Consider the following 25,700-nt stretch of genomic DNA (forward strand, 5'->3'; position numbering starts at 1 on the left):
TTTTAGGGAATTTATTTACCCAGTTTTCTTTTTCTTTGTTTGTATTTTTTAGGGAACTTATTTACCCATTATTCATCTTGATCATCTTTGTATTATAATCTTGAAATGTTTGTACTTATTATACAGTCTTTAAATTTTAAATTATTTTAAAAAATAATTGGTTTAATTTAAAACGTTGTGTTATATTATCAATTGAAATGAGTTAAAGGCTAAAATTTTTCTAAAGTGTTTTGGAATTGATATTTTTTTTTCAAATTTTAAAACTGTTTGTTCTATAAATTTTGATATGATTGATTATCTTTTGAAATGGATGCTGGAGTGTATGTAGAATTTTTAGTGGGGTTTGTTGATTAGAATTTTGCTGGTATGTGATGTTTTTTTGAGATGGAAACCCATTATTGCCTAAAGAAGGAATAACAGAGGTTATGACTTAGAGAGGCAGTAATGAGATAATATTTTTTGTGTTGATTAACAATGTGATTGCCATAGATGCAAAATAATGATTAATAATGTTGATTGCCATAGATGCAAAATGATGATTACTTATGAATATTGTTTGCCTTTGAAGCAAAATATTATTGATATTTTGAATGGTTTCTTGTTTAATGATTGATAGTAAAGTTTTGTCATGAAATGTAGTTTGTGTTTAGAACATTGAAGAGTCGAAATAAACTATAGTATCCAACAAACGATGATTAATAATATTAAATAATTTGCTTTTTGTACAATTTTTGAACAAAATTAAAACTAAATAATTTTGAAACCCTGAATGATAAATCATAAATGTGAAATGAACTTGCTATAAATGAAATGTTATATTAAATGATAATGAAATGCAGATATATTATGAAATGATTGTGAATAGAAGACCAATTGTCTGAATTATTGAAATATGTATTGAAAGTAAATTTTGTTGTGATAATCTGATGTTTTTTTACAATTTTAATAATGATACAGGTGTTATGAAATTATATTTCTATTTTGAAGAATGGATTAAAATTTTGATATTTGAACAGTGAATAGATGAAAATATTTTTTTTTTAAATTTATCATTGATATGTCCATATTTCACAATTTATGTATTGCTGACTGTATAATAAGATGTTAACAAATTTCAATTTCATAGATACTAAAAAATAATTTTATGTGTATTAGATTGTATTGATAGCCTAATCAAGTTTTTCTTCTTAGTTTATAAGCATTTTAAGATAACAGGTACAGCACAGACATTAACATTGAAATAGTTATCATGTGAATCTCGAAATCAGTAACAAGTGAACGCCATGAAGAGTGTTAAGAACATTTGGGTGATTTTCAAACTAGTGTGACATAACTATGCCAATATCTACGCTGCGGCCTACACCAATAAATACGCCAATGTCAACCCAATAACTACGCCAAAATCTACGCCGATGCCTGTGCTGATGCCAACGCGAATATCTATGCCGATGCCTGCGCCGAAGCCAATATCTGCGCCAATGCTGATGCCAAAATCGTGCCAATGCTGATGCCTACACTAATACCTACAACAAAATCAACACCAATAACTACGCCAAAATGCCAAAATCTATGCCGATGCCTGTGCTGATATCAATGCCTGCGCCAATGCCAATAGCTACGTCAATGCCTGCGCCAATGCCAAAATCTGCGCCAATGCTGCACCAATGCCAATAGCTACGCCAATGCCTGCGCCAATGCTGATGCCAACACCAAAATCAACGCCGATGCCTGTGCTGATATCAATGCCTGCGCCAATGCCAATAGCTACGTCAATGCCTGCGCCAATGCCAAAATCTGCGCCAATGCTGCACCATGCCAATAGCTACGCCAATGCCTGCGCCAATGCTGATGCCAACACCAAAATCAACGCCGATGCCTGCCAATGCCAATAGCTATGCCAATGCCAAAATCTGTGCCAATGCTAACTGAGATGTCACCTGTATCGAGTTTGATATGCATCAGTCAACTACAAGTATCAGCCCAACACTACCTGCATCCAGATCAGCCCAACACTAACGTCATCACACTGGAGTCACACTTAACTGAAAATCATACTGAGTGCCTTAACGGACTGTTTTCCAAAATGTGCATCAATAAAATCAACGCGTCAATAGTGAAAGAAATGAACATTTTTTGATTTATTGAAATTTTATGTGAAAATTAAATGTAACAATTCATCAATTCATTTAAAAAAAAAATAATAATAAATTTTCATTAAACATACTAAATTTTTTTATGCAATAAAAATTAAATTTTCTATCTATTAAATTTATGTGCAATTTCAAAAAACTATTCTTTACATATTAAACTTTCTGTTGAGATATTTTTCTTTAAATTATAAAGCTAAATCAAAAGTAATATTGATATTCTATATTTTGAAATATTGTTTGGAAACATATAACAAACGCTATTGATGAATTTTTATAATAATTTCCAATATTTTTGGATGACATGTAATGTTTTTCTAGAAAAAATTGTTACTGTTCTCAATTTAAATTTCAATAATTTTCATTAGGGTCAATGTAAATTTTTTCTTTTAATTTTCAAACAGTAAAATTTTTTTATGTCAAGAGGGGGGTATTTGTAATATTACATTTTTCTTCTCACATTTGAATCGGATCTTCAATTCGAGATCTATGGAACTTTATAGTAAATGTCAGAGTTATCAATAGACAGATAAACTTTTTGACGGAGAATTTATTATGTAAATGTTTGTTGCATTGTTCCATGGTGTCACCGAGGCAGGGTTAACAAATTACTAATAAATCGTTTATTTAAATCGAGATATATATAAAAATTTAAAATAACATTTTAAAATAAAGTTTTATTGAGAACAGATGTAGAATGTGAATTCTAAACTTGTAAATTATAATTTTGTGGTGACGTGTCTGTAGCGTGGACAATGAATTTTTGAGGTCTCTCTGTTCTGGCTTGTAGCTTTTCCTGTTCTTTCTTCTTCTGAAAACATGACTGGCTGTTGTGTGTGTAATTTTGTGCTCTGAATTATTGTCTGTTTACGTGAATTTATTAATGTTTAAATTGAGTTTTAAACAGTTTATAGTGTTCTTTTTTGTGGATAATTTGTTTTTTCTGTATCCAAGCCAATAGCCACTGTGTTTCAACTGTAAACTAGATAAGTATTTTAGTTCGTAGTTACTTGAAATAATTAGCCTTAAGATATTTTCTCTTTCTGTATTTTGTGAAATTTTATCTGAAGATTATAAGTTAATTTGCTCTGAAAACTGGATTTCTCATTCATAGGCAATAGATCCATTCACAGTTTATCAAGAATCTATTTTATTGGAGCCGACAACTGTCCTTGGTTTGATAGGTGTTAAATGCTATTCCAACCGTTTAAGGAAAAATTGGTAGCACGGCAATTACATCGTCAGATAAATCGCAAGGAAAGTACATACTTGCATGCGATAAATCGGCGTGACCTCTGCGATGAGAAAGTGAAGGAAGACAAATATATAGACGATTTAAAACTACTTCCGACTTTGAAGGAATATGCAGAACAGAGAAAAGTGGGGATACAGCGGTGATGATATTGGCTATTGCCGTGCGGACAGCGTTCTGTAGTCCTTAGTGAGTGTTCAACAGCTTATAGTACGCATACATAGTTTCCTCTCTGAAAACACTGCACCAACTGAGTATGATCGTCAACTTGGCAACTGCGCTTCTTTCTATATGAATCAATCCATCACTGTAATTGGCTGATCTCCCTCCATTTCTCTGCTTCGCATATCCCTCCAAGTCGGAGGTTGTTTTAAATAGACTTTAGTCACCATTTATCTCTGAATTTGGTAGAGAGTTACTGGAAAGAATATTCTGAGTATTCTTTTCAAAGAATGGAAAATTGATATGTTCAAAGCTTAGTCAATTTATGTAGGTGCAAAACATTATTACTTTATTGAATGAAAAAGACTCATTCAATATGAATAATTACCACAATATTAACTTCTCAACTACACAAAAAAATTACTTTACTTTACTTTACTTTTCTTGTTCGTCACAATATTATTGAACTGCATTAAGGGAGCAATGATCCCGCAGTATATGACACGTCAAAGTTTAATCTAATATCTATCATCCCTCATATTTCAACACAACAGATCCTACATAATATACATCAATCAAACATTAATCAACAAGGAAGTCTGCTAAACTGTACGGACACAATACAATAAGGAATTCCCTGAGTGTTTTTTTAACTCCTTCAAGCCATCAATTTCTCTTATGTGAGATGGGATTGAATTGAATATTTTCATTCCCAAATCATATACAGTTCAATAATATTTATTATTTTAGTTCATATTATTCAAATTATAATGTTTGCTGTATTGTAAATTATTGTATATAAGTGTATAAGCCAGTATAATTATATTGTCATATCAGCAGAGATAAAACAATCAATCAATCTGAACAGTTCAAAGCTCCACATCATATGTAACTTTGGTGGTTGGCCTTGAGATTTCTGTAAGAAAAAAAATGCTGAATGTGCAAAACTTACACAACATGCGTACCGTGGTGGCTGCATTGCGGTCATTGTTGTTGTTGAACCGCCGCGATTCGCCCGACACACCAGTTCCGGTTTTCCCGGTTTTGGTGGAGCGGCTGTTCCAGAAGGGGCTGTTGTTGAGCGCCTCATTCATCTTGCGGTAGAGCACCATGAGGGTGAGCAGGGGGAGGAGGAAGAAGAGGAGGCCGCTCAGCTCGTAGATCGGCAGACAGGGAGGCACATTTGAGTCCAGCATTGCACAGAATGCTGAGTCGGCTACCTGTCAATCAACAATCAAGATAGAAGATTTACAATACGAGATTGAAGATAAATAAGAGACAAAAGACACAAGATTGAAAATATTCAAGGCATAAGAATCAAGATACAAGGTACAAGATTTAAGATACAACAAACAAGACGATTCAAGGTGAAAGATACAAGATTAAAGGTACAAGATTCAAGATACAATTAAGGTATGAAAGTTTCAAGGTACAAGACTAACGATACAAGATAAGAGATGAAATACACAAGATTCAAGAGACAAGTTAAACGATTTACGCTGAAGGAGACAAGATTTAATCTACTAGACACAAGTTTCATAATACAAGATTCAAGAATCATGATACAACATTCAAGATACTAGATTCAAGCAGGACTCCCAATGTACCGGTACCGGACCTGCGCCTACGAAAAAAATGGCATCCGTAAGTGGTGGCTGGCAATGATATTTTATACGGGAACTAGACGAACTGAGATTTTGATAAACTGAGACACTCTCTAACAGCTGATTAGTGATTTTTTTTAGTGAGAATTCCTATAAGACCACCACATTCGGCGGCCATTTTTTTGACCGAGCGAAGTGAGGTCTAAGATTCATGTCGACGGTTTGGCATTTCTCTTAATCTTTAAATGTTTTTATGTTGCGCATTTGCGGCGAATCGCGGTAATAGATTTTCATGAAATTTGACAGGTATGTTCCTTCTTCAATTGCGCGTCGACGTATATACAAGGTTTTTGGAAATTTCACATTTCAAGGATAATTTATAAAAAATCTGGTGTGGCGCACTCACACAATTTTCCTTGCCGTTATGAAAATTTATCACCTGACGCTAGTGTTCCCGCGCATCTCAAGTCTACTATTCAAAGATACAAGCCAGCTGGTGACAGGACAATAGCGCTGGAGACACACGATGTGTGCTATCTCTTCATAGTGGATTATTTAATAGAATCAATATTTGCCAATAGTTTGTAATTGAAATAATAACATTTTCTCGAATTTCGAGCTTATTTTCAATTTTAGGTGAAAATGTTACTGAACATTAATTGAAGAGATTTTCATGCCCAATCTTTTCCACTTGGAATTTCTTGTTTGAATTGTATCTAAAGCCTGATAATTGGGAATCTAAAATCAAACTTTGCATAGATAGGGCGGAGCTCCTGAAATCTTTACAGATGTGGGACTAGTGGCAGTTGATAGAGCTTATCATTGACTATTTTAGGAAAAACCCTGTTTTTGACAACATTTTCACCATTTCAGCCGCCATCTTGAATTGCATCAGATCGAAATTGTTCGTGTCGGATCCTTATATTGTAAGGACCTTAAGTTCCAAATTTCAAGTCATTCCGTTAATTGGGAGATTAGATATCGTGTACACAGACGCACATACACACACACACACATACAGACCAATACCCAAAAACCACTTTTTTGAACTCAGAGGACCTTGAAACGTATAGAAATTTGGAAATTGGGGTACTTTAATTTTTTTCGGAAAGCAATACTTTCCTTACCTAAGGTAATACGGCAAGGAAAGTAAAAAAGAAAAAGGAGCCTCCTTCATACGCCAATATAATTAGAGTAAAAATCAGACTATAGAATTATTCATCATAAATCAGCTGACAAGTGATTACACAGAAGTGTGGAGAAGCCAGTCTATTGCTGTATTTCCATATAAGGTCTATAGTTTCAATCAGGTACTTGTGGATGAGAATACTGTGTGAGGTCCACTGTTCACAGAACTACTAGTCTAGACTGAGGTCTCATAGTAAATAGGAGATCGTGATTCAATTTCAAATCAAGTACAAATTCAAGCATCTGTTCAGTCACGTGTTAGTATTTAGATCGGATTCCAAATTCTAGTTGACTGTCTCCTATGTACTTCGAAAATAAAAGTTATAGATTATTTAAATTTCTTAATAATTCATCTTCATAAAACTTTTCGAACCAGACTCATGTAACTCTACATCTAATACCTACTACATCAAAAACCGACATGATAACATCGGTATGTGCAGTGTGCAGTTGGTTCTTCTAGGTTTAAGTTAATGTTTTGTTTACAAAATTAGGTTAAACATAATGTAATGAAAAATTGCATCAATCCACCAGTATGTGATAAAATAGTTTTTATCGATCAACCAGTATGAGTTTTTAGAAATACTCACCCATTCAATATACAAAAGGGTGTTCGGTATTAATCAATGAAATGTATTGAAAATTATTGTGTTCATCTGTTCATCCAGAGGTTGAGAATTATATCATGGACTTGTCGATAAGCTTATGGAAATTATGAGTGAATCAGTGCATACACTTCACAAAACGATATACTATCTGTATTCGGCATTGAACTTCTTGTGTAATCTTTTTATTACAAATTATACTGCTAAGTTTTCCTATACAACCTCACCATTCCTAATTGTATTCTTCAGACGATATCATATTATATCACATAATTATCAGGCCATAATATCTTCTACATTGGAACATGGTTGTCCACGCCTTTCCATTGGCCAAATTAGGCTCCCTGCTTCTAAGACAAGTGAGTAAACCGATCGCGAATTTCTTAAAAGAACGCGCCAAACAGCATCCCTTCTTCAGAACCTACCTGCTGATGCCCCCGGCGCAGTTCTATAACTGGTGTGAGGTCAAAATGAAAATGTACGCGCTGAATCTCGGAAAACCAGTCACGGTTGCCCGATTAAACGAAGCCACCGCCATAGATTTAGGCGGCGATATTTTGGGCGAGTTTATTGTGTTCTTCATAGCGGGTGCCATTCTCACCAACGAATATGTCAAGCAGATGCGCAAAGAGGCCGATAAGAAAGAGGCTAGTCAACAGGAGATGAACCAGTTGATGGATACTATTCGGGATCTGAATTTGCAGCTTGAAATGCAGGCCGTTGAGATTCAGGAGCTGAATGAGGTCGTACAAAGGCTGCAAGGTAAGAAGAAGCGTTGAGCAAATGGTCGGCTCCTGGAGAAGATAGTTCTGAATCTACAACATGATCAACTCCACTTGATTTTCCATCTCCTAAATGTTTGGAGCAGAGAGGAACATGGTTCTGAATTGACAACATATTATCATAATATATAAATCAGCATCGCTAAAATCAACTTCATATGAGGATAGAGAGAAAGACAATAATTTTGAGTTATGAATCAAAAAACATAATCAACTTCACTACAATCAACTTGTTCTATCTCCAAAATGTTGGGGACAGAGAAGAACATGGTTCTGAATCAACAACATTTTAAATCAGCATCACTAGAATCAATTTTATGTCTTATTCCATGAATGTTGAGGATAGAAAGAAATTCAATTCTGAGTTCTGAATCAAAAACATGATCTAATTCACTACAATTAAACTTGATTTTCCATTTCCTGAATGTTGAGGGGAGAGAGAAACACATCTCTGAATGGACAACAAGAATTGACATCACTGAAATCAACTTCATGTCCTATTACTTGAATGCTGAGAACGAATATAGGAACACAGCTCTGAATAAAACGTCATTAATTTTATTCAACATTGCAGCAATCAGTTTCATGTCTTATTTACAAAATTTTATGGGGAAAGGTTATAAAATTGTTGATTGACATGCATATCTGATTCAACATGATGGACTTTATAATCAATACGTTAATCACAACAATAAAATCGTTCGACTATCAAAAATTTAGTTGGCAGGAAATGGTTGAAATACAATTTGGTCTTATTCCTAAGAATATTGATACAGCAACAAGATGATTTCACTAGAAGGGTTATTGAGAAAATAGGCATATTCTATGATGCAGAGTGAAAACAATAATGCTTTTTTTATTTTATTTCATTAATTTGGGAAAATTGTAACCGCATGCACCACAATAAACAGTGATTAATAAATGGCTATCAATGATCAGTATTTTTTGACAGTTCAACCATACATCTATTCTTAGATATTATACGTAATAAAATTTTTCTCATCTCTCTTCAAGTTCTCAATTCTTCATATTCGACTTCTCATCTTAACACTCATAACAAAGAGGGGATAGATTGGTTATCCTACAGTATGATCCCCAATCAAACATCAAACAACAGGTTTTTCAATAAAGTCCCATAATTTTCTCTACATCAACAGTATTTCTCAGATATTTTGTGAATGTAGAGATCTTGGACTCATCTCTGAGGACTTCTCAAACAAGGTAATCTTTTGAGCTGTGACTGATAGAGATTATGAGTGTCTTGTACCTTGAGTTTATTATAGTTATTGGAATCATTGATGCGACAGAAGGTAGTCAAAATTTTGTGGGTGAAGGTATTGATAGGATAAATTTCATTTATTCAGTGATACACAATCAATTAAAATGATTGAAGGAGGACCAACAGGAACTTCTCAAAACTGTACCTCCCCAAAATTTTTAAAAATATACTAGTTGAAGAAATCTATATATATATATATAAAAGCGAAATGGCACTCACTCACTGACTGACTGACTCACTCACTCGCATAACTAAAAATCTACCGGACCAAAAAAGTTCAAATTTGGTAGGTATGTTCAGTTGGCCCTTTAGAGGCGCACTAAGAAATCTTTTGGCAATATTTTAACTCTAAGGGTTGTTTTTAAGGGTTTAAAATTCGTCTTTTAGCATGTATATTCTTCTTCTCCCAATCTCTTAATTATAATTGAAATTTCCATATCATATGTTACTATAGAATTATAATCTAGATAGAGTACCTCTTCGAAACAGTTGTTAACTGGCAACTAAATAATTAATAATTTTGTCAGGTTGACATTAAGTTGAGTTGACTTTGTTAGGTTGGCACCAAGTTGAAGATTTAAATTCATTTATCGCGGAAAAATTGATTGTGCACTGCTACTTCAATCTTGGGAATATTATATCACTAGCCGTCAGGCTCGCTTCGCTCGCCATATCCGTTTAGCCAGACGTTTAGTCTGGACCCCCGACTGGATCGTCCTAACATATGATAAAAATGATCGCCTGCTGATCTCATTCTTGGACGATCCAGTCGGGGGTCCAGAGGGAGGAGCCCTCTGGCTAGACGGATATGGCGAGCGAAGCGAGTTATATTTCTTTCACTTTTAGATAGATTTATACATTCTCATGGAAATTGACGGCAATATCTTGCCTGTGGGGGGGAGCTGTCGACATGAAATTTTAAAGCTTCGTCCTGTGTACAGACCCACGCGCATTTCACTCTTCATCAGCTGATGCTCATCACATCTGTATTCATACAGGAACAGTGAGATACACGGTCAAGACGCACCTCATTAAAGTAGATTCCCATTGTTTTTTTTTCAGTATCATCATAGACAAAATAATAATGAAGGTTTCATCAAATGAATATCCAAATCTTCTCTCTATGTTATATTTATGTTGAAGTGAATTAGAATACTGTAATCTGGTAATATTGTGTGTTACCTGACATGTGGTGTTAGTGTAGTTGATGTGGTTGATGGTTGTGAATGCGGCGAAGGGAGTGGCGAACACAAGCGATACAAGCCACACGCACGCGATGACGCGCACAATTCGCTCGTGGTCCGACAGGAAGAAGTTGCCTTTGCGCAGCGGGAAGCAGATCGCCACGTAGCGCTCTATCGAGAACACCACTATGGTCAGCACCGAAGTGTTCGAAGCCCTGCAAATCACCAACACATCATTATTAACGCATAAAAGTTAGTGCGACGGCTATTTTTCAAACTCCAATCACATTATCATAAAAATATCACTAAGAGGTGATTTTCATAAAACTGAAGAGCTTTTCATCTCCACCAAACACCCAGTGATCGGTGTGGCCAGATCGCTAATAATTATCATTGTTGTTATATTAACATTATGTTGTGATAATTATAATAAAATTGTTGTGGGGTTATATAATCCGAAACATGGCCGCCTCAATAAATTGAGCCTCCCGCCAAGTGCTAGATGCGTAGAATTATTCATTTATGCAAGCAAAAATTCATTTATGCTTTTTTCATTTCATTTCAAAAGTTGATCATAAATCAATGACGGATTATTATACAAGTACACTCATCAAACGTTGTGATTGATGATAATGATGCGTGAATAGAGTTAGAAAACTAAAGACTTCAGTTGAAATGACTTCAAGAATTGTGGTGATCCTTGACATCTCGGCCTCACCGTACTTGTGCAACCAAACGCTTTCTCAATCAAATCGAATGGGAATTTCAATCACATACCTTACAAACCTGACTTGACCATTAGTAACTTATAAATTTTCCCCAAACTTGAGACATGACTTTGAGGACAGAGCTTCCAAACTAAGGAGGAGCTCCAAATCAACAACATAGCCCACCTAAACTCATTTGGTGGCAGGATTTTATGAAGAGAGGTTTGGTGAGCTGGTCCACTGGTATATAGAGTATATTTATTTATTTATTTATTTATTCTTACAAAAATCTAGGAGTGCAACAGGCATAACAGCCCAAACGCACTCATGAATACAGGAAATACATTATTAAAAATTATTACAACAAAAAAATTATATATAAATACTAGAAAAATAATAAAAGAGAATGATTAAAATGATACATGTGAAAAACAGACTAGAAAAAAGTATTATAGCTACTTGGAGAAAGAAAATATTAATATTAATGTTAATGGTAATTGATAAAACTGAATTTTGATTATTCAATAAGATCAATTATAACCACATAAATAACAACATATAACCTACGTATTACATACGTAGGTTACATTATGGTTAATTCTGAGAGAAGTAGTAAAAGAAATAGAGAAAAAAAGAAGCAAAAGGGAAGTGGAAAAAATATTGAAAGTTAGTTAGTGAGAAAAGAGAGAACAAAGAAAAGGCCATTGTGAACCAGAGTAAATTAAGAGCAACAGGTCTATATTACTCTTCAATTGAAGAATGGTGACATTTTTCTCTTGAAGCTAAATTTAGACAAGAAGAAGAGATCCACCTGACTACAGCAGAGGAATATACGAGACTCAAATTCAGAGTATGACAAATTCCTCAATCTTCACGACAATCAGGTTGAAGAATAATCAAGAGTGTAAGTACAAACAACGAGTTACAACATGAGTCTCATAACATAGGGATAATATTGTCACTTCACACATCTTTCCCTCTCACTCTGCATGCATATGACAAGTGTGACGAATGTTGGAAGCATAGAATAAAACAATCTTTATAAGTTTTCTCTGGTTTGAAGTGAGGATACCGGCTGCCGAGTACAAACTAATCAAACTCTTATCTCCACCCTAATGAAAATCAGAGCTGAGTCCCATGTGGTGATAGTCGAAGGTTACAGAGTAAAATTGCTTTGTTATATGCCATCTTATTCATCTCTTTCCTGTATAGGGCTACTTTTTATAGAAATGGAAAGAAAAATAAAAATCTCAGTACCCTTTTTGAATAATTATTTAATCACAACATGTTTCGGACATTGATGCCATTTTCATATACTTCTTACCAACTGAAAGTTTCCGAAATGAGTTATGTTAGGGCAGTATTTTTAAACTATTAAGGACGACAACAACCAAATAAATGGTTCTGCAGGAATCACCTACTAAATAAATATGATATAATATATTCCTGTTCTAGTTTGCTGGTGAACAGAACGTACTAAAAATGTTATGTTACAAATAGGTACAAATTTCATCATCAAAAAAAAAAATTAACTAGTGACCCCTTGGGTTGAGAAACTCGCACAAGAACGGTTGTATTGTAATTTATGAACTTTTAATTATACAGAGTTGATGAAAATTATGAAAACAGCTAAATATTTCTCTTACAAGAATCATTTGACAGTGGGTTTCTTTGGGGATCCTATTTGAATTTGAATATTACTCTGTCGCTTCAACATCTAGCAGCTTTCATCATTAAGCAGCTGGAATTATGTGTCAGCGCGTGTGATAGCTCCCAAATAGCCTCAGCTGATATCATGAATGAATGAAAAAAACTGTAGTAATTGCATTCAATGAATTCTTCAGCTGACTGAATCATAACATTTTTTTTCTTATGCACTTTCAATGTTATTCTTCTATCCTGAAAAAGGACGAAGGAGTGAGTCTATTTTGTTGTCCAACGAACTTGACCTGTGTGAAGGTTCGAAGAATACGTGTTCAGAATTTGAAGCTGATTGATCAATTCTTGCTTAAGTTATTGTAGAACATACACAAAGACGGACAACGACTTTGGCATTCAGTAAGTCAAAAGTGAGAACTCATTAACGCTCGTTCAATTATAGAATCACTTTATTGGGCCACTAAGATAGTCAGACTATATTAAAAGGAGGTATTCGACAAGAAAAATTGCAATGCGGAATTTTCTTCATGTAAAATTCATATATATTAAATAGAGCATCTCGATTGAAATATTCCAGTACTCGTGATAACAGATAATTATTTTCTTCTGCTGCTCTAATAAGCTTTCCACTTATCAAGTAGTTATATAGCTTCTGCTTCCTTCTCTCCAAACAACTACCTGCACTGTTCGTGTTTATTAGGCAATAACTTGAGTCCTGTGTAACTCACAGGAAAATGCTGACAATAAAAAATAATTGATTGGAGGTATTTTGGTTGAGTTGAACGAGGAAAATAGGAAAAGGAGAGGAGAGAAGTGGATTCTTTAGTTGGTTCTTGATAGTTTATGAACTAACATTACTAATAGTTTATGAACTAACATTACTTTTCATGATAGTGAATCATCTATAAAAACCAATGATTTTTTGGTTTTATTGAAATGAAATTGCATGCAGGTAGTGTCAGAGGGGGGTTGTGAGTTTTGGCGGCATAGTATAGAGGAGGAGGAGGTGGAGGAGTAAGAGGAGGTGGAGGAAAAGGAGAACGAAGAGAAGAAGAAGAGTGAGGTGGTGGATTAGGAGGAGGAGCAGCAGCAGGGGGAGTAAAGAGGAGAAGGAGAAGAAGGAGGAAGAAGAGGATGAGGATGAGAAGGAGGAGAAGGAGAAGGAGGATGAGGAAGAGAAGGAGGAGAAGGAGGAGAATGGGGAGAGGGAGGAGATGGATAAGAAGAAGGAGAAGGAGGAGAAATACGAGAAGGAGGAGAAGGAGGAGAAGGGGGACAAGGAGAAGAAGGAGGAGAAGGACGAGAAGGAGCAGAAGGAGAAGAAGGAGAAGAAGGAAAAGAAGGAGAAGAAGATGAAGTAAAAGAAGGAGGTGAAAACTGGTAGTAGGGAGAGGAGAAGGAATCTGTAGAGAAGAAGAAGGAAATTTGTGGAGAAGAAGGATGAGAAGCCGAATAAAGAGGATGAGGTCACGAAGAAAAAGAAGTAGCTACCTTATTGTTATCAGTATTGACACTATGCTAATTGGTGAACGGATTGTTAAAGCTACAGAACAAATGCAAAAAGTAGGGGAACAACTAACAAATAACCAGAAAAAAACGAGCAAAAATAATGAATATTCAATTGAGTTTTTCAGCGGAAAAACGTGGAAGCACATTCAATTATGCGTGACCATGTCCTTGCCTGGTCACGTGATTATCTTGTGACTCACTTCTTACTGTCAGCATTGGTTGGATGGGTTGCATTGGTGCTTTCAGTAATGAATGCTGACAGCTTGAAGTGAATCTCACTATAGAATGTCTGAAGGAGGGTGAGTTTGAAGGGTGGGATGGGGTACAACGGCGCCATTTTACCAATAAACCAACCCCCCCACTGCATTAGAGTGACCCCCACCCTAGATTAGGAGAATGAGTTATCTGCATTCTCTTTTAACTCTTTAATGAATATAAATCTATTCTCTTTGCATTGACAATAGAGACGGCTGGATGTTAAGAATAATGTGACTTACAAATTTGAGAAATGTGGAAACTTAGTAGAACTTTCATCTTGTAAAATTTTTATTTTATGAGAGCAGGTTTGTAAAAAATATGAATTGAAAATCTACATGCAACATTGTTCAACAGTAATATTTTTCTCATCAAACGTACAGACCATACCATGCCTATGGTTCTATCAGAACTTCACTGCTCTCTATTGAAGGTATATTATACTACCTATAGGTATATAGAAAGCCCTGGTTCTATATAGTTGAATTCTTGGAACTTGTACTTTGTATAAAACGCATAATGAGAAAATATGTATTTCCGGGCTGTTCCAATACAAACGTTCAATCAAGTTTAGAATAGTATTTCACGTCACAAGGACGGGAAGTGGCCTCTTGCAGGGCCGAAAATGATGTTTAGTAGAGGCGTTAGCCAAGACTAGTATTTAATTCTAGCCCTGCAAGAGAAATTCACGGCCAAGTAAAATACACTTTTTTGACATAATAATCTAATTAAGAATAACTATTGGGAAATAGAAAACATTACCTGCTTGTGCTGAAGTTACTACATGCATTCTATAAACATAACCTAGTTTAAAAATTCCGAATCAGAAATTTTGATAAAACTTCCACCTCGAGCGCTGAAGACGTTTTTTTTGTAGCAGTTTTGCTGCTCATATTTTGGAACTAATAAACACACTCGACTGTAAAGAAAACATACCATTTTATATGTTCTTCAGAATCTATATAAAAGCGAAATGGCACTGACTGACTGACTGACTCACTCACTCACTCACTCGCATAACTAAAAATCTACCGGACCAAAAACGTTCAAATTTGGTATGTATGCTCAGTTGGCCATTTAGAGGCGCAATAAGAAATCTTTTGGCAATATTTTAACTCTAAGGGTTGTTTTTAAGGGTTTAAAGTTCGTCTTCTAGCATGTATATTCTTCTTCTCCCAATCTCTTAATTATAATTGAAATTTTCATATCATATGTTACTATAGAACTATAATCTAGATAGAGTACCTCTTCGAAACAGTTGTTAACTGGCAACTAAATTAATAATTTTGTCAGGTTGGCATTAAGTTGAGTTGACTTTGTTAGGTTGGCACCAAGTTGAAGACTTAAATGCATTTATCGCGGAAAAATTGATTGGGCACTGCTACTTCAATCCTGGGAATATTATATTACTAGCCGTCAGGCTCGCTTCGCTCGCCATATCCGTTTAGCCAGACGTTTAGTCTGGACCCCCGACTGGATTGTCCTAACATATGATAAAAATGCTCAAATTAAAAATGCAGGCGAGCGAAGCGAGCCTGCTGATCTCATTCTTGGACGATCCAATCGGGGGTCCAGGGGGTGGAGCCCCCTTGCTAGACGGATATGGCGAGCGAAGCGAGCCTGACGGCTAGTATATAATATAGAGCATATTCCAATGAAAATCATATGTCTATTAGTTCTACAATCAGCTTTGATTTCATGTATTCTACCGGCTTGATTTCATGCATGGAAAACATCTGAAATTGAATGACTATGACAAAAATATCGTATTGTCCAATCTTGGATTTTTAATCATGAGAGTTCTTTGTGCTGGATCCTAACTCCTTTTTAGTAATTAATTGATTCCCTAGCGTGACTCTTTAATCGAGAATTAACAATCTACCTTTACAAAATCAAAATAACAATATTTATCAGCTCCATTGACAGAATCACAATTATTATTTTCAATATTGTTTATCTCTGTTGATGAATTTACTTAGTTTTAAGAGGAAGAATGAATGTGTTAAATCAAAGAGGATTGGAAGAAGCTATCATCTCCCGATCCTCTTTGGTTATACAGTATTATGATTTTTATATTCAGCTTAGCATTCGATTACTGATTACTGTAAACACTATTCAGTGCTTACCGAATAAGCCTTTGGAGGTGGTCCTCCTCTCCCCCCTGTCATGCTCAATTGGATTTTATTAGACAACGTTTTCAGTTTATACTCAATTCTTGCACTTGTTTCAGAATTTCGAACACATTAGTCATGATCTTGGCGAAGTTCTGATAGAGTATATTATATTTTCATGTTCATGCTGATTTTTCATGTTAACGTTTTGCGTTATCACTACTTTTATTATCGTGTTTTTCCTGTGTCAAATCGGAAAGGTCAGAGGCACGATTTTGGCGTCTTTGTGTTTCATTGTAGATTGTATATAATATCCATTTTTCCATCAAATTCCAACGTATGATACATGATTTTGAGCCGCTTTGACGAGCTGAAAAGAATGAGCTGTAGTACGAGAAGATAACGATCATTATGTCAAAAGTTATGAGTGTCTGAAATTTTGATTCTTGAGGTGTCCTTATAAGCGCCTCCCCACTAGGAAATCCTGAAGTTGACTGCATCTAACGAGCGATTCTGATGAAACATAACCTTTTCATAACAATGTGATCTAAAATATCGATTTGATTGGCTAAGAAGGCCTCGAAAGTTATTACAGTAGGAAATTTGTATTTTGGCTGTAGGACATGGTTTTCTATTTTCACAAGTACTAAACCCTTCCCCCCCAAAAAAAAATTCTGAGGAATCTTATTCAGAATCAATAAGTACTTTCACGTGATATGTGATTTTTCATAATTACTCCAAGTTGTATAGAGTGGAAGTCGTGAGTTTCCAAAATTTACCAAAGTAACTTGAAAAATACCCCTTTTTTGAAAATCTCCAGCTCAAAAATCAGAAATCGTTGAATCTTGCTCGATCACTCAGTCTATTGGGAATTTTATTTCCTTCAATTTAGTAAATGATGCTTTTCCTCGAAAGCCTTGAGGTTTTCGGAATAAAATGGAGAAATTGAAAAAAGTCCCAAATGTGTTTTCAGTTTTCAGGGATTTCTTTCGGGGATGTTTCCTGAAAATTTGACTGGACTACTGGGAAATTTTTCTCTGTAAAAATTCATTTTCTATAGAGTTATTCAGCAATATGGGATACATTGAATGATCTTGTAATGCCTAGTCCACGTCCACATCTAGGCTAGCGCTTGCAAACCAACCATCAACACACTGGCACTGGCTGTCATTGGCCTTTATTGGGCCAATATGTGGATGCGGCACGATAAGAACTCTTATTGCAGTCCGCTTTGAATTCAACAGTGTTGTACTATTGATGAAAATAATGGTAAACTATGAAAAATACTTACATTTCTGAAATGAGAGCTCGAAATTTGCACCAGCTTATGTCAAAAGGCCAAGGATATTGTTGCCAAAACAAGCATAGATCGTTCGGCAACCCTGAAAAACAAGGTAAACCTTATTAACAATAATCATGTTGGAAAATATTAATTTATACATAGAATGATATGAATTTAGACTAACTCTGTGTTCGGAAAGTGCTGATCATCATGACTTCTATCATAGTGAGCTTATGTGACTCCTATTGTAACCTTGAGATTTTCAATGATTTCCCACTTCAACGTTCAAACTATGAGAAAAGTTGTATTTTCTTGATTACTGTTTTTTATAATCCCACCATGCTCACGCTTCATTTCTAATGATTAGTCTCACTTACTCATATTAGGCTGTGAATTACCATACTTTTGTTGTTTGACAGTGTCTCATGCCTGTCATTTTAATGTTCCACATACTGTGGGCGTGTCTTGTATAGGCCAATGACAGAGAGCCGTTGACTACGACCAATCATATGGCTTCATCCACACTGTATTAAATAGTCTACTGCTGAATGTTGCCTTTTGCTTTTAATTGACTAGAGAATAATGATTGTGTAGCAATAAGAACCAATTTATCGAGAAGGTATCGAAATGAGAAATTGGCTGTGACAACTCCTGTTTGAATCAATAATTGTGTAAAATTTTCTTTTCTTCATTTAATATGGATAGATATCTACCAAGACACGATCAACCTGCAATACCGGAAAATAAACATACTTTCACAGGAATCAATATAACCTACTTAATATTTGGACAATTTGAGACAAACTTACGAAATTTAAGAAGTTTTGAGCAATAGACTGTTTTTTTTCTATTCCGACTACAGTATTGTTTACTCTATCCAATAAATGAATAAATATTGAAAGTTGCTCATCCCATAAATGAATTTGAGGTTACCGTACAACAAATAGTAACTAGCATCTCATCAGCTTCGAAAATATTCAAGAGCCAGAAAGGGATTGATAATTTATGAAGGCCATCACGCAATAAATTCATCCTGAAATAATGTATTATTATTGGTACCCATCAGTAGGGTCCTGAATTCAAATTTGCGAATTATCTGCTTGATTTATACGGTGGGTGGAAACGTGGAATCGAACTCAGTACGGTCACATTAAATGATTGTCTAACCGAATGATTCACCAAAGTCTACTGTAATTCGGGTCATTTCCCGCTTTCTCCGACTCACTCTTTCTCTCTCAATCTATCTCTCTCTTACTCACTCTATTTTCTTTCTCACTGCTTTCCTCATTACCATCCTGCTCTCTCTTTTCATCTCATCTTCTCTCCCTCCTCCTTACCCTTCCATATCGTCTTCGAAAATCTTTCTTCAAAATCGGAAGAGAATTCTCTCTAAATGCGAATTAGAGCCCTCCTTACTATCGTCACCGCAAATGGGAATAATGCCAACAATAGATTTCTTGTTCATAATTTTCTTCTTTTTCTTCATCCTTTTCTCTTTCATCTTCATCTTCTTGTTTTTCTTCTTCATAAATAAAGAGATCTAATCTAATCTTCTTCTTCTTCTTCTTCTTCTTCTTCTTCTTCTCTTCTTCTTCTTCTTCTTCTTCTTCTTTTTCTTCCTCTTCTTCTTCTTTCCAAAACTCCTACAGCTCATTCTACTGATCCCATTATTCCCCACCTTTTCATCGTATGCACCTTCCTTCTTCACGCCTTCCTCCACCTCCTACTCCCCCTTCCCGCGCTCCTCATCATCCTCACCATCCTTCACTCCTTCTCCTCCACCTTCTCCTTAAAATTATTTGCTTCTTCGAATATATCCACATGTTTTTCCTTCTCCCATTCTCACTTCACACTTATTCACTCATTACTTTTCAACGACATTCCATATTTTTAATAATTTATTGGAGGAAGATAATTAGGTTAAAATTAATTTCAGTTAACTTCTCTTTATTCTTCTAATATTCCATTCTCCTCTTACCATCTCTTTTCATCCCCTTCCATTTGACCTTTTTTCTCAATTTCATCTAGAATTTGATTTCTCATTATCTATGTTCAGTATTTTCAGTTCTTGAACATGATTCAATGCAAAACTCAATCAATTGTTTCCTCTTCTCCTTCTCGAATCCTTTTTTATTTCCGTCCCCTTATGTGAACGTTTTTATTCCTTCTCTCTTTCTCAGGCTTTTCTAACTTTTCTCCATTGTTCACTCCCTTTATCTCCTCTCCAACCATCTTTCATCCTCTCTGCTTCCTTAAAATTATTTCCCCATCCACCTTCTATCGCTCATATACCTCTTTTCTTCTCATGTCGTACATATTCTACCCCTTCTTCAACTTGTTTTCTTCCCCCTCTTCATCTTCTTCTCCCAATAATTGTTCTTCCCCACTTTTTCTTGCCCAACTACAATCACGGCTTGAATCTGTGCTACAATGTAACTAGAATTCATCCGTAGAACCAGTAGTTAAATTTTTGATTACTTCGTTAACTAAGAGCAGCATACGTGTAAACCACATGAATAAACTAATTCAATCTAGTGTCTAGTCTAGTATCACACTTTTCTCTTTCCGTATTATCTCCCTTCAATAAACTTCTCGTCCTCTTTCTATTCTTTTTATATCATCTACTTCTTCTCCTTCTCCTTCTTTTTTCTTACTCTTACTTCCATATTCTTTTTTCTATCATCAACTTCTTCTTCTTCTTCTTCTTCTTCTTCTTCTTATTTCTCTTCATCTGCTTCTTCTTCTTCTTGCCCAGCAAACTCAACAATGTGCTCCTCCTTCTCTAAGTTTAGCAGTCCACATTCAAAACTAAATTAGACAACGAAATTTTACTTGGCAACAATAATTCTCCAGTGAAGAGGAAGTAAAGCGTTAAGAGGAAGGAAGAAAGAGCGGAAAGGAAAGAGATGGAGTGAATTCTAAGTTGTATGTGTGTGAAAGAGAAAGAGAGTGAGAGAGAGAATGTGATGAGTGTTGAGCCTGAGGTAACTCTCGAACAAGCCTGAGAAAAGATGAACTGCCACCATAATTTGCACAGTCAGTGCAACTCATTTCTTCTCGTTTACTTGGTGAAGAATGTATCTTCCTCTTTTTTCTTTTCTCACCTCATCTTTCTCGTTCTCCCCTCCTTTCCCACATGGATTTTTCGAATTTCCTCCGAGCATTTCATCAAGTTCAAGTTCCATGTATCTGACTATCCACTTTTATTTTCGCACGAGCTGTATCGTGGTGGAGTTCTACAGTGATTTTTCCCAATTTTGATTTTTTTCCTCATTCTTTTTTATCATTCTCTTCTTCTTCTTCTTCTTTTTCTCCTTCCAGTACTCTCACTTTTCATAATAATTTATTTCCACCTCCATGGAAATCCTTCCCTTCTTGAGCCATATTCTGATATATCCACTGTACTCTTCCATCTATGACCTCGGACTCTTGTATTATCACACAGTTGTGATTCTTTATTTTCACTTTCTCTACTCGGTCATATTCACTGTCTATTTCTACTCTTCCCCAATGTCTATTGTTGTATCAACTTGAACAGTGATGACTATTTAATTATTTAGAATTATTGAGAATTTCACACAACACTAAAGCTGCTATAACAATTAATGGAAGCATAGAATGATGTGATAGTACATCAAATTGAAGAGAATTGAATCCTTTACAACCCAACGTCCAGTAATTATTTTTTCTATGCATTGTTGTTGAGTAATAAGCCTTGAAAGTGGAAAAAGTTGGAAGAAAAACTGTATTTTCAAAAATGTCACAATTTTAAAAGTGAATATCTCGAAAACTGAAGGACATATCAAAAAACTCCACTCCACGAAACTTGTAGGAAATTTATCTGGCTTCATTTTTGTTCTGTTATTCATGTCGCTGAAATGCATTATTTCCAAGATACATGCGTGTAAGCCAGAAATGAAAAACGGAACTTTCAAACCACCCTCATCCCTTGAGCACAAGGGGTGGGGATTAGGACTTTTAATATATCCACCTCCTAACTAGTCAAAACTAAGCTGTAAAGTCAAATATTGTGTTCCAAACGTTCCCTCTAAACTTCCCTGTCAATTCATCTATTGTTGTTGAACTGAAGATTTTGCACTCAACACTATAACGGCTGCAACAATCGTAGGGAGATGCGTAAAATAATGAAATAATACATGAAATCAAAGAGAATATGATGCTCTATGAGCTTTATATGTGCATGATAAGCACATTTCAATTAATCGTTGAAAAGTTTAAGGCGAAAATGATGAAAAAATCGGAGCCGGAAGGGTTTTTCTTAAAATGCAACACTTTCGAGAGCTCATACCTAGAACACTAAAAGATATATGAAAGAATGTTACAGACGAAACTTGTAGGCTGATTTGTATGCTTTAATTTTGCATTCCAATAAAATTCCCGAAAGACGCATATTTTTCGAGATATGTGCAAAAAACTAAAATATGGTACTTTCAAACCACCCTCACCCCCCTTAGCACAGGGGGTAGGAGTGAGGACTATTGATATGTTTAGTTTACTCCCTTACTATCCTTAAAAGAGCTGCGGGGTTAAAAATTGTGTTCCAAACATTTCCCTCTATACCTTTTTTTGAGCATTCGTTGCCTGCACTAATTATAATATTCATCAGTAATAATTAAATAAGTGCAATCTTACATTTATTTCCATCTGTACTCCATTGTTGCCTTATTCTCTTCTTTTTCTTCTCACACTTCTCGTTATTGTCAGATTGATGTGCAAGTGTGTGAATGTTACTTCGTGAGAACTATAAAAATGATCTCACTTGTGTATCCGTTATTCATCTGTAGTTATCCATCTGCTTTTTGATTTTCCTGTATGAATTTTTCCCTGCCACTTATTACTATTATCTCAAACGTGATGGGTTATATGTCAGAGAGGGCTTTGGTGACCCAACTCTGCCCTCTCTTTTTCCTTCAAATTGTATGTTTTCTCACTAAGATCATTAATAGAGTGTCCTTGAATAGAGTATCACATTCAACTGTTAATGAATAATAGGCTACATCTTATTCTACTCGTTGGCCTATTTCAATTTTTCCCCAAATTTGATATCAGTAGGCTATTACTTAGAACTAGCAGGTAACCCGTGCTCCACAAGGGTCTATTTCAAAACATGACCGAGTGGAATCTTGAAGAGTTTGAAATATCTCTAGAACATCCTTGGTTGATTGAGAATCTATATTCAAAATGTCAAGCTGATCATTTCAGTAATTCAGACGTGATGATGCGTCAAACCAGGACCTTCCATATACTACTGGACCTGAGCCTAGAAAAAAAATGGCCGTAGTATTTGGTGGTCCTATAGAAATTCCTTTTTAGAGAGCATCTCAGTTTGTCCAGTTCCCGTTTATCAATGGCGGCTACCAACTATGGCGGCCATTTTTTTGTAGGTGCAGGTGCAGTATATAGAAGTCCTGGTCAAACATAATTTTCCTATCCCATACATGCATAAGCCAGTCCTTTCCAATTCTATAGTATAGATGATGAATAGATGGATGATTAATCAGTATTTTCGAATGAGAATATGACAATCTTCCAATTTAAAAAAATGAATTTAGATTCAAAATGACGGTTCCAAGATGGTGGACCAAAATTTTGATGCGCCAGAAAATCAGTTATTATTTATTCGTATTTTTTATTCGTTTAGGATCAGACCTATCTTCGAATTTCCCGTTTGAAAGAAAGATTGAGGTGTTTCCATACTCTTTACCAACTATGTAATATAGTGAAGGTATGGAAAAAGATGATGTTAAATATTGAAGACTGTAAAAAAACGGAAGATTTCGGTGACAAGTTTGTTAGAAAAATAGTAGGTGAAGGGAAGGGAATTTGGCACTTACTTTGTTGTCCAGCAAGGGATTTTCAGGGCACAAATAACGTCACCAGTGGTGGACGTTTGAGACGGCAAGGGTCTCCACGTAGATGGCACGGTCTCGTTGAAGAAGAGTAGAGACAGCACGGGTCTCGAGCTAGCTCACGGAGCTGGCATGGCGTACAAACATACGTTCAGTCGTGTACTGATTCGTAGAATAGCGAAATACAATTGTGCCATTGTTCTTCACCCTTATCGCGAATTGCGTAATGCCAGGAACGGTTGGGGAGGCGAAATAGAAAGAGAAATAAGAGAGAGATTGATTGATTGAGTACTTTATTTATGTAGATTACAATATATACTGTCTTATACACTTATATACAATAGCTTACAATACAGCAAAATTATAGATGAATTTACATGATATAGACTAAGAAAATAATTATTGAACTGTATATGATATGAAAAAGCAATGAATATTCAATTGAGTTTTTCAGCGGAAAAACGTGGAAGCACATTCAATTATGCGTGACCATGTCCTTGCCTGGTCACGTGATTATCTTGTGACTCACTTCTTACTGTCAGCATTGGTTGGATGGGTTGCATTGGTGCTTTCAGTAATGAATGCTGACAGATTGAAGTGAATCTCACTATAGAATGTCTGAAGGAGGGTGAGTTTAAAGGGTGGGATGGGGTACAACGGCGCCATTTTACCAATAAACCAACCCCCCACTGCATTAGAGTGACCCCCACCCTAGATTAGGAGAATGAGTTATCTGCATTCTCTTTTAACTCTTTAATGAATATAAATCTATTCTCTTTGCATTGAAAATTGAGACGGCTGGATGTTAAGAATAATGTGACTTACAAATTTGAGAAATGTGGAAACTTAGTAGAACTTTCATCTTGTAAAATTTTTATTTTTTGAGAGCAGGTTTGTAAAAAAATATGAATAATTGAAAATCTACATGCAACATTGTTCACCAGTAATATTTTTCTCATCAAACGTACAGACAGTACCATGCCTATGGTTCTATCAGGTATTATACTACCTACAGGTATATAGGAAGCCCTGGTTCTATATAGTCGAATAATTGTTGGACCTTTTCCTTATATTAAACGCATCATAAGAAAATATGTATTTCTGGGCTGTTCCAATACAAACGTTTAATCAATTTTAGAATAGTATTTCACGTCACAAGGATGGGAAGTGGCCGCTTGCAGGGCCGAGAATGATGTTTCTAGTCGAGGCGTTAGCCAAGACTAGTATTTAATTCCAGCCCTGCAAGAGAAATTCACGGCCAAGTAAAATACACTTTTTTGACATAATAATCTAATTAAGAATAATTATTGGGAAATAGAAAACATCACCTGCTTGTGCTGGAGTTACTACATGCATTCTATAAACATAACCTAGTTTAAAAATTCCGAATCAGAAATTTTGATAAAACTTCCACCTCGAGCGCTGAAGACGTTTTTATTGTAGCAGTTTTGCTGCTCCTATTTTGGAACTAATAAACACACTCGACTGTAAAGAAAACATACCATTTTATATGTTCTTCAGAATCTATATGAAAGCGAAATGGCACTGACTGACTGACTCACTCACTCACTCACTCGCATAACTAAAAATCTACCGGACCAAAAACGTTCAAATTTGGTATGTATGCTCAGTTGGCCATTTAGAGGCGCACTAAGAAATCTTTTGGCAATATTTTAACTCTAAGGGTTGTTTTTAAGGGTTTAAAGTTCGTCTTTTAGCATGTATATTCTTCTTCTCCCAATCTCTTAATTATAATTGAAATTTTCATATCATATGTTACTATAGAACTATAATCTAGATAGAGTACCTCTTCGAAACAGTTGTTAACTGGCAACTAAATTAATAATTTTGTCAGGTTGGCATTAAGTAGAGTTGACTTTGTTAGGTTGGCACCAAGGTGAAGACTTAAATGCATTTATCGCGGAAAAATTGATTGGGCACTGCTACTTCAATCCTGGGAATATTATATTACTAGCCGTCAGGCTCGCTTCGCTCGCCATATCCGTTTAGCCAGACGTTTAGTCTGGACCCCCGACTGGATTGTCCTAACATATGATAAAAATGCTCAAATGAAAAATGCAGGCGAGCGAAGCGAGCCTGCTGA

The 25,700-nt window shown here is 35.5% G+C and overlaps 2 protein-coding genes across 2 annotated transcripts in view; one reads left to right on the forward strand and one right to left on the reverse strand.

The window, feature by feature from the left end:
- LOC111051112 (neuropeptides capa receptor) overlaps positions 1–25,700 on the reverse strand; it is a 195,385-nt gene that overhangs the window by 15,136 nt on the left and 154,549 nt on the right. The window contains exons 2-5 of the mRNA XM_039439464.1: positions 17,736–17,826; positions 10,202–10,418; positions 4,514–4,781; positions 1,433–1,452 (exon numbers count right to left, since the gene is read on the reverse strand). Of these exons, the coding sequence (XP_039295398.1) occupies positions 1,433–1,452; positions 4,514–4,781; positions 10,202–10,418; positions 17,736–17,826 (596 nt within the window). The remainder of the gene's footprint in view (positions 1–1,432; positions 1,453–4,513; positions 4,782–10,201; positions 10,419–17,735; positions 17,827–25,700) is intronic.
- On the forward strand, positions 6,448–8,927 carry LOC111051121 (putative OPA3-like protein CG13603). The gene has a single exon (XM_022337550.2). It carries the CDS (start codon positions 7,264–7,266, stop codon positions 7,735–7,737), a length of 474 nt encoding a protein of 157 aa, XP_022193242.1. The 5' UTR covers positions 6,448–7,263; the 3' UTR covers positions 7,738–8,927.

Source organism: Nilaparvata lugens, chromosome 12, assembly GCF_014356525.2.
Source record: "Nilaparvata lugens isolate BPH chromosome 12, ASM1435652v1, whole genome shotgun sequence".
Taxonomy (NCBI): Eukaryota; Metazoa; Arthropoda; class Insecta; order Hemiptera; family Delphacidae; genus Nilaparvata; species Nilaparvata lugens.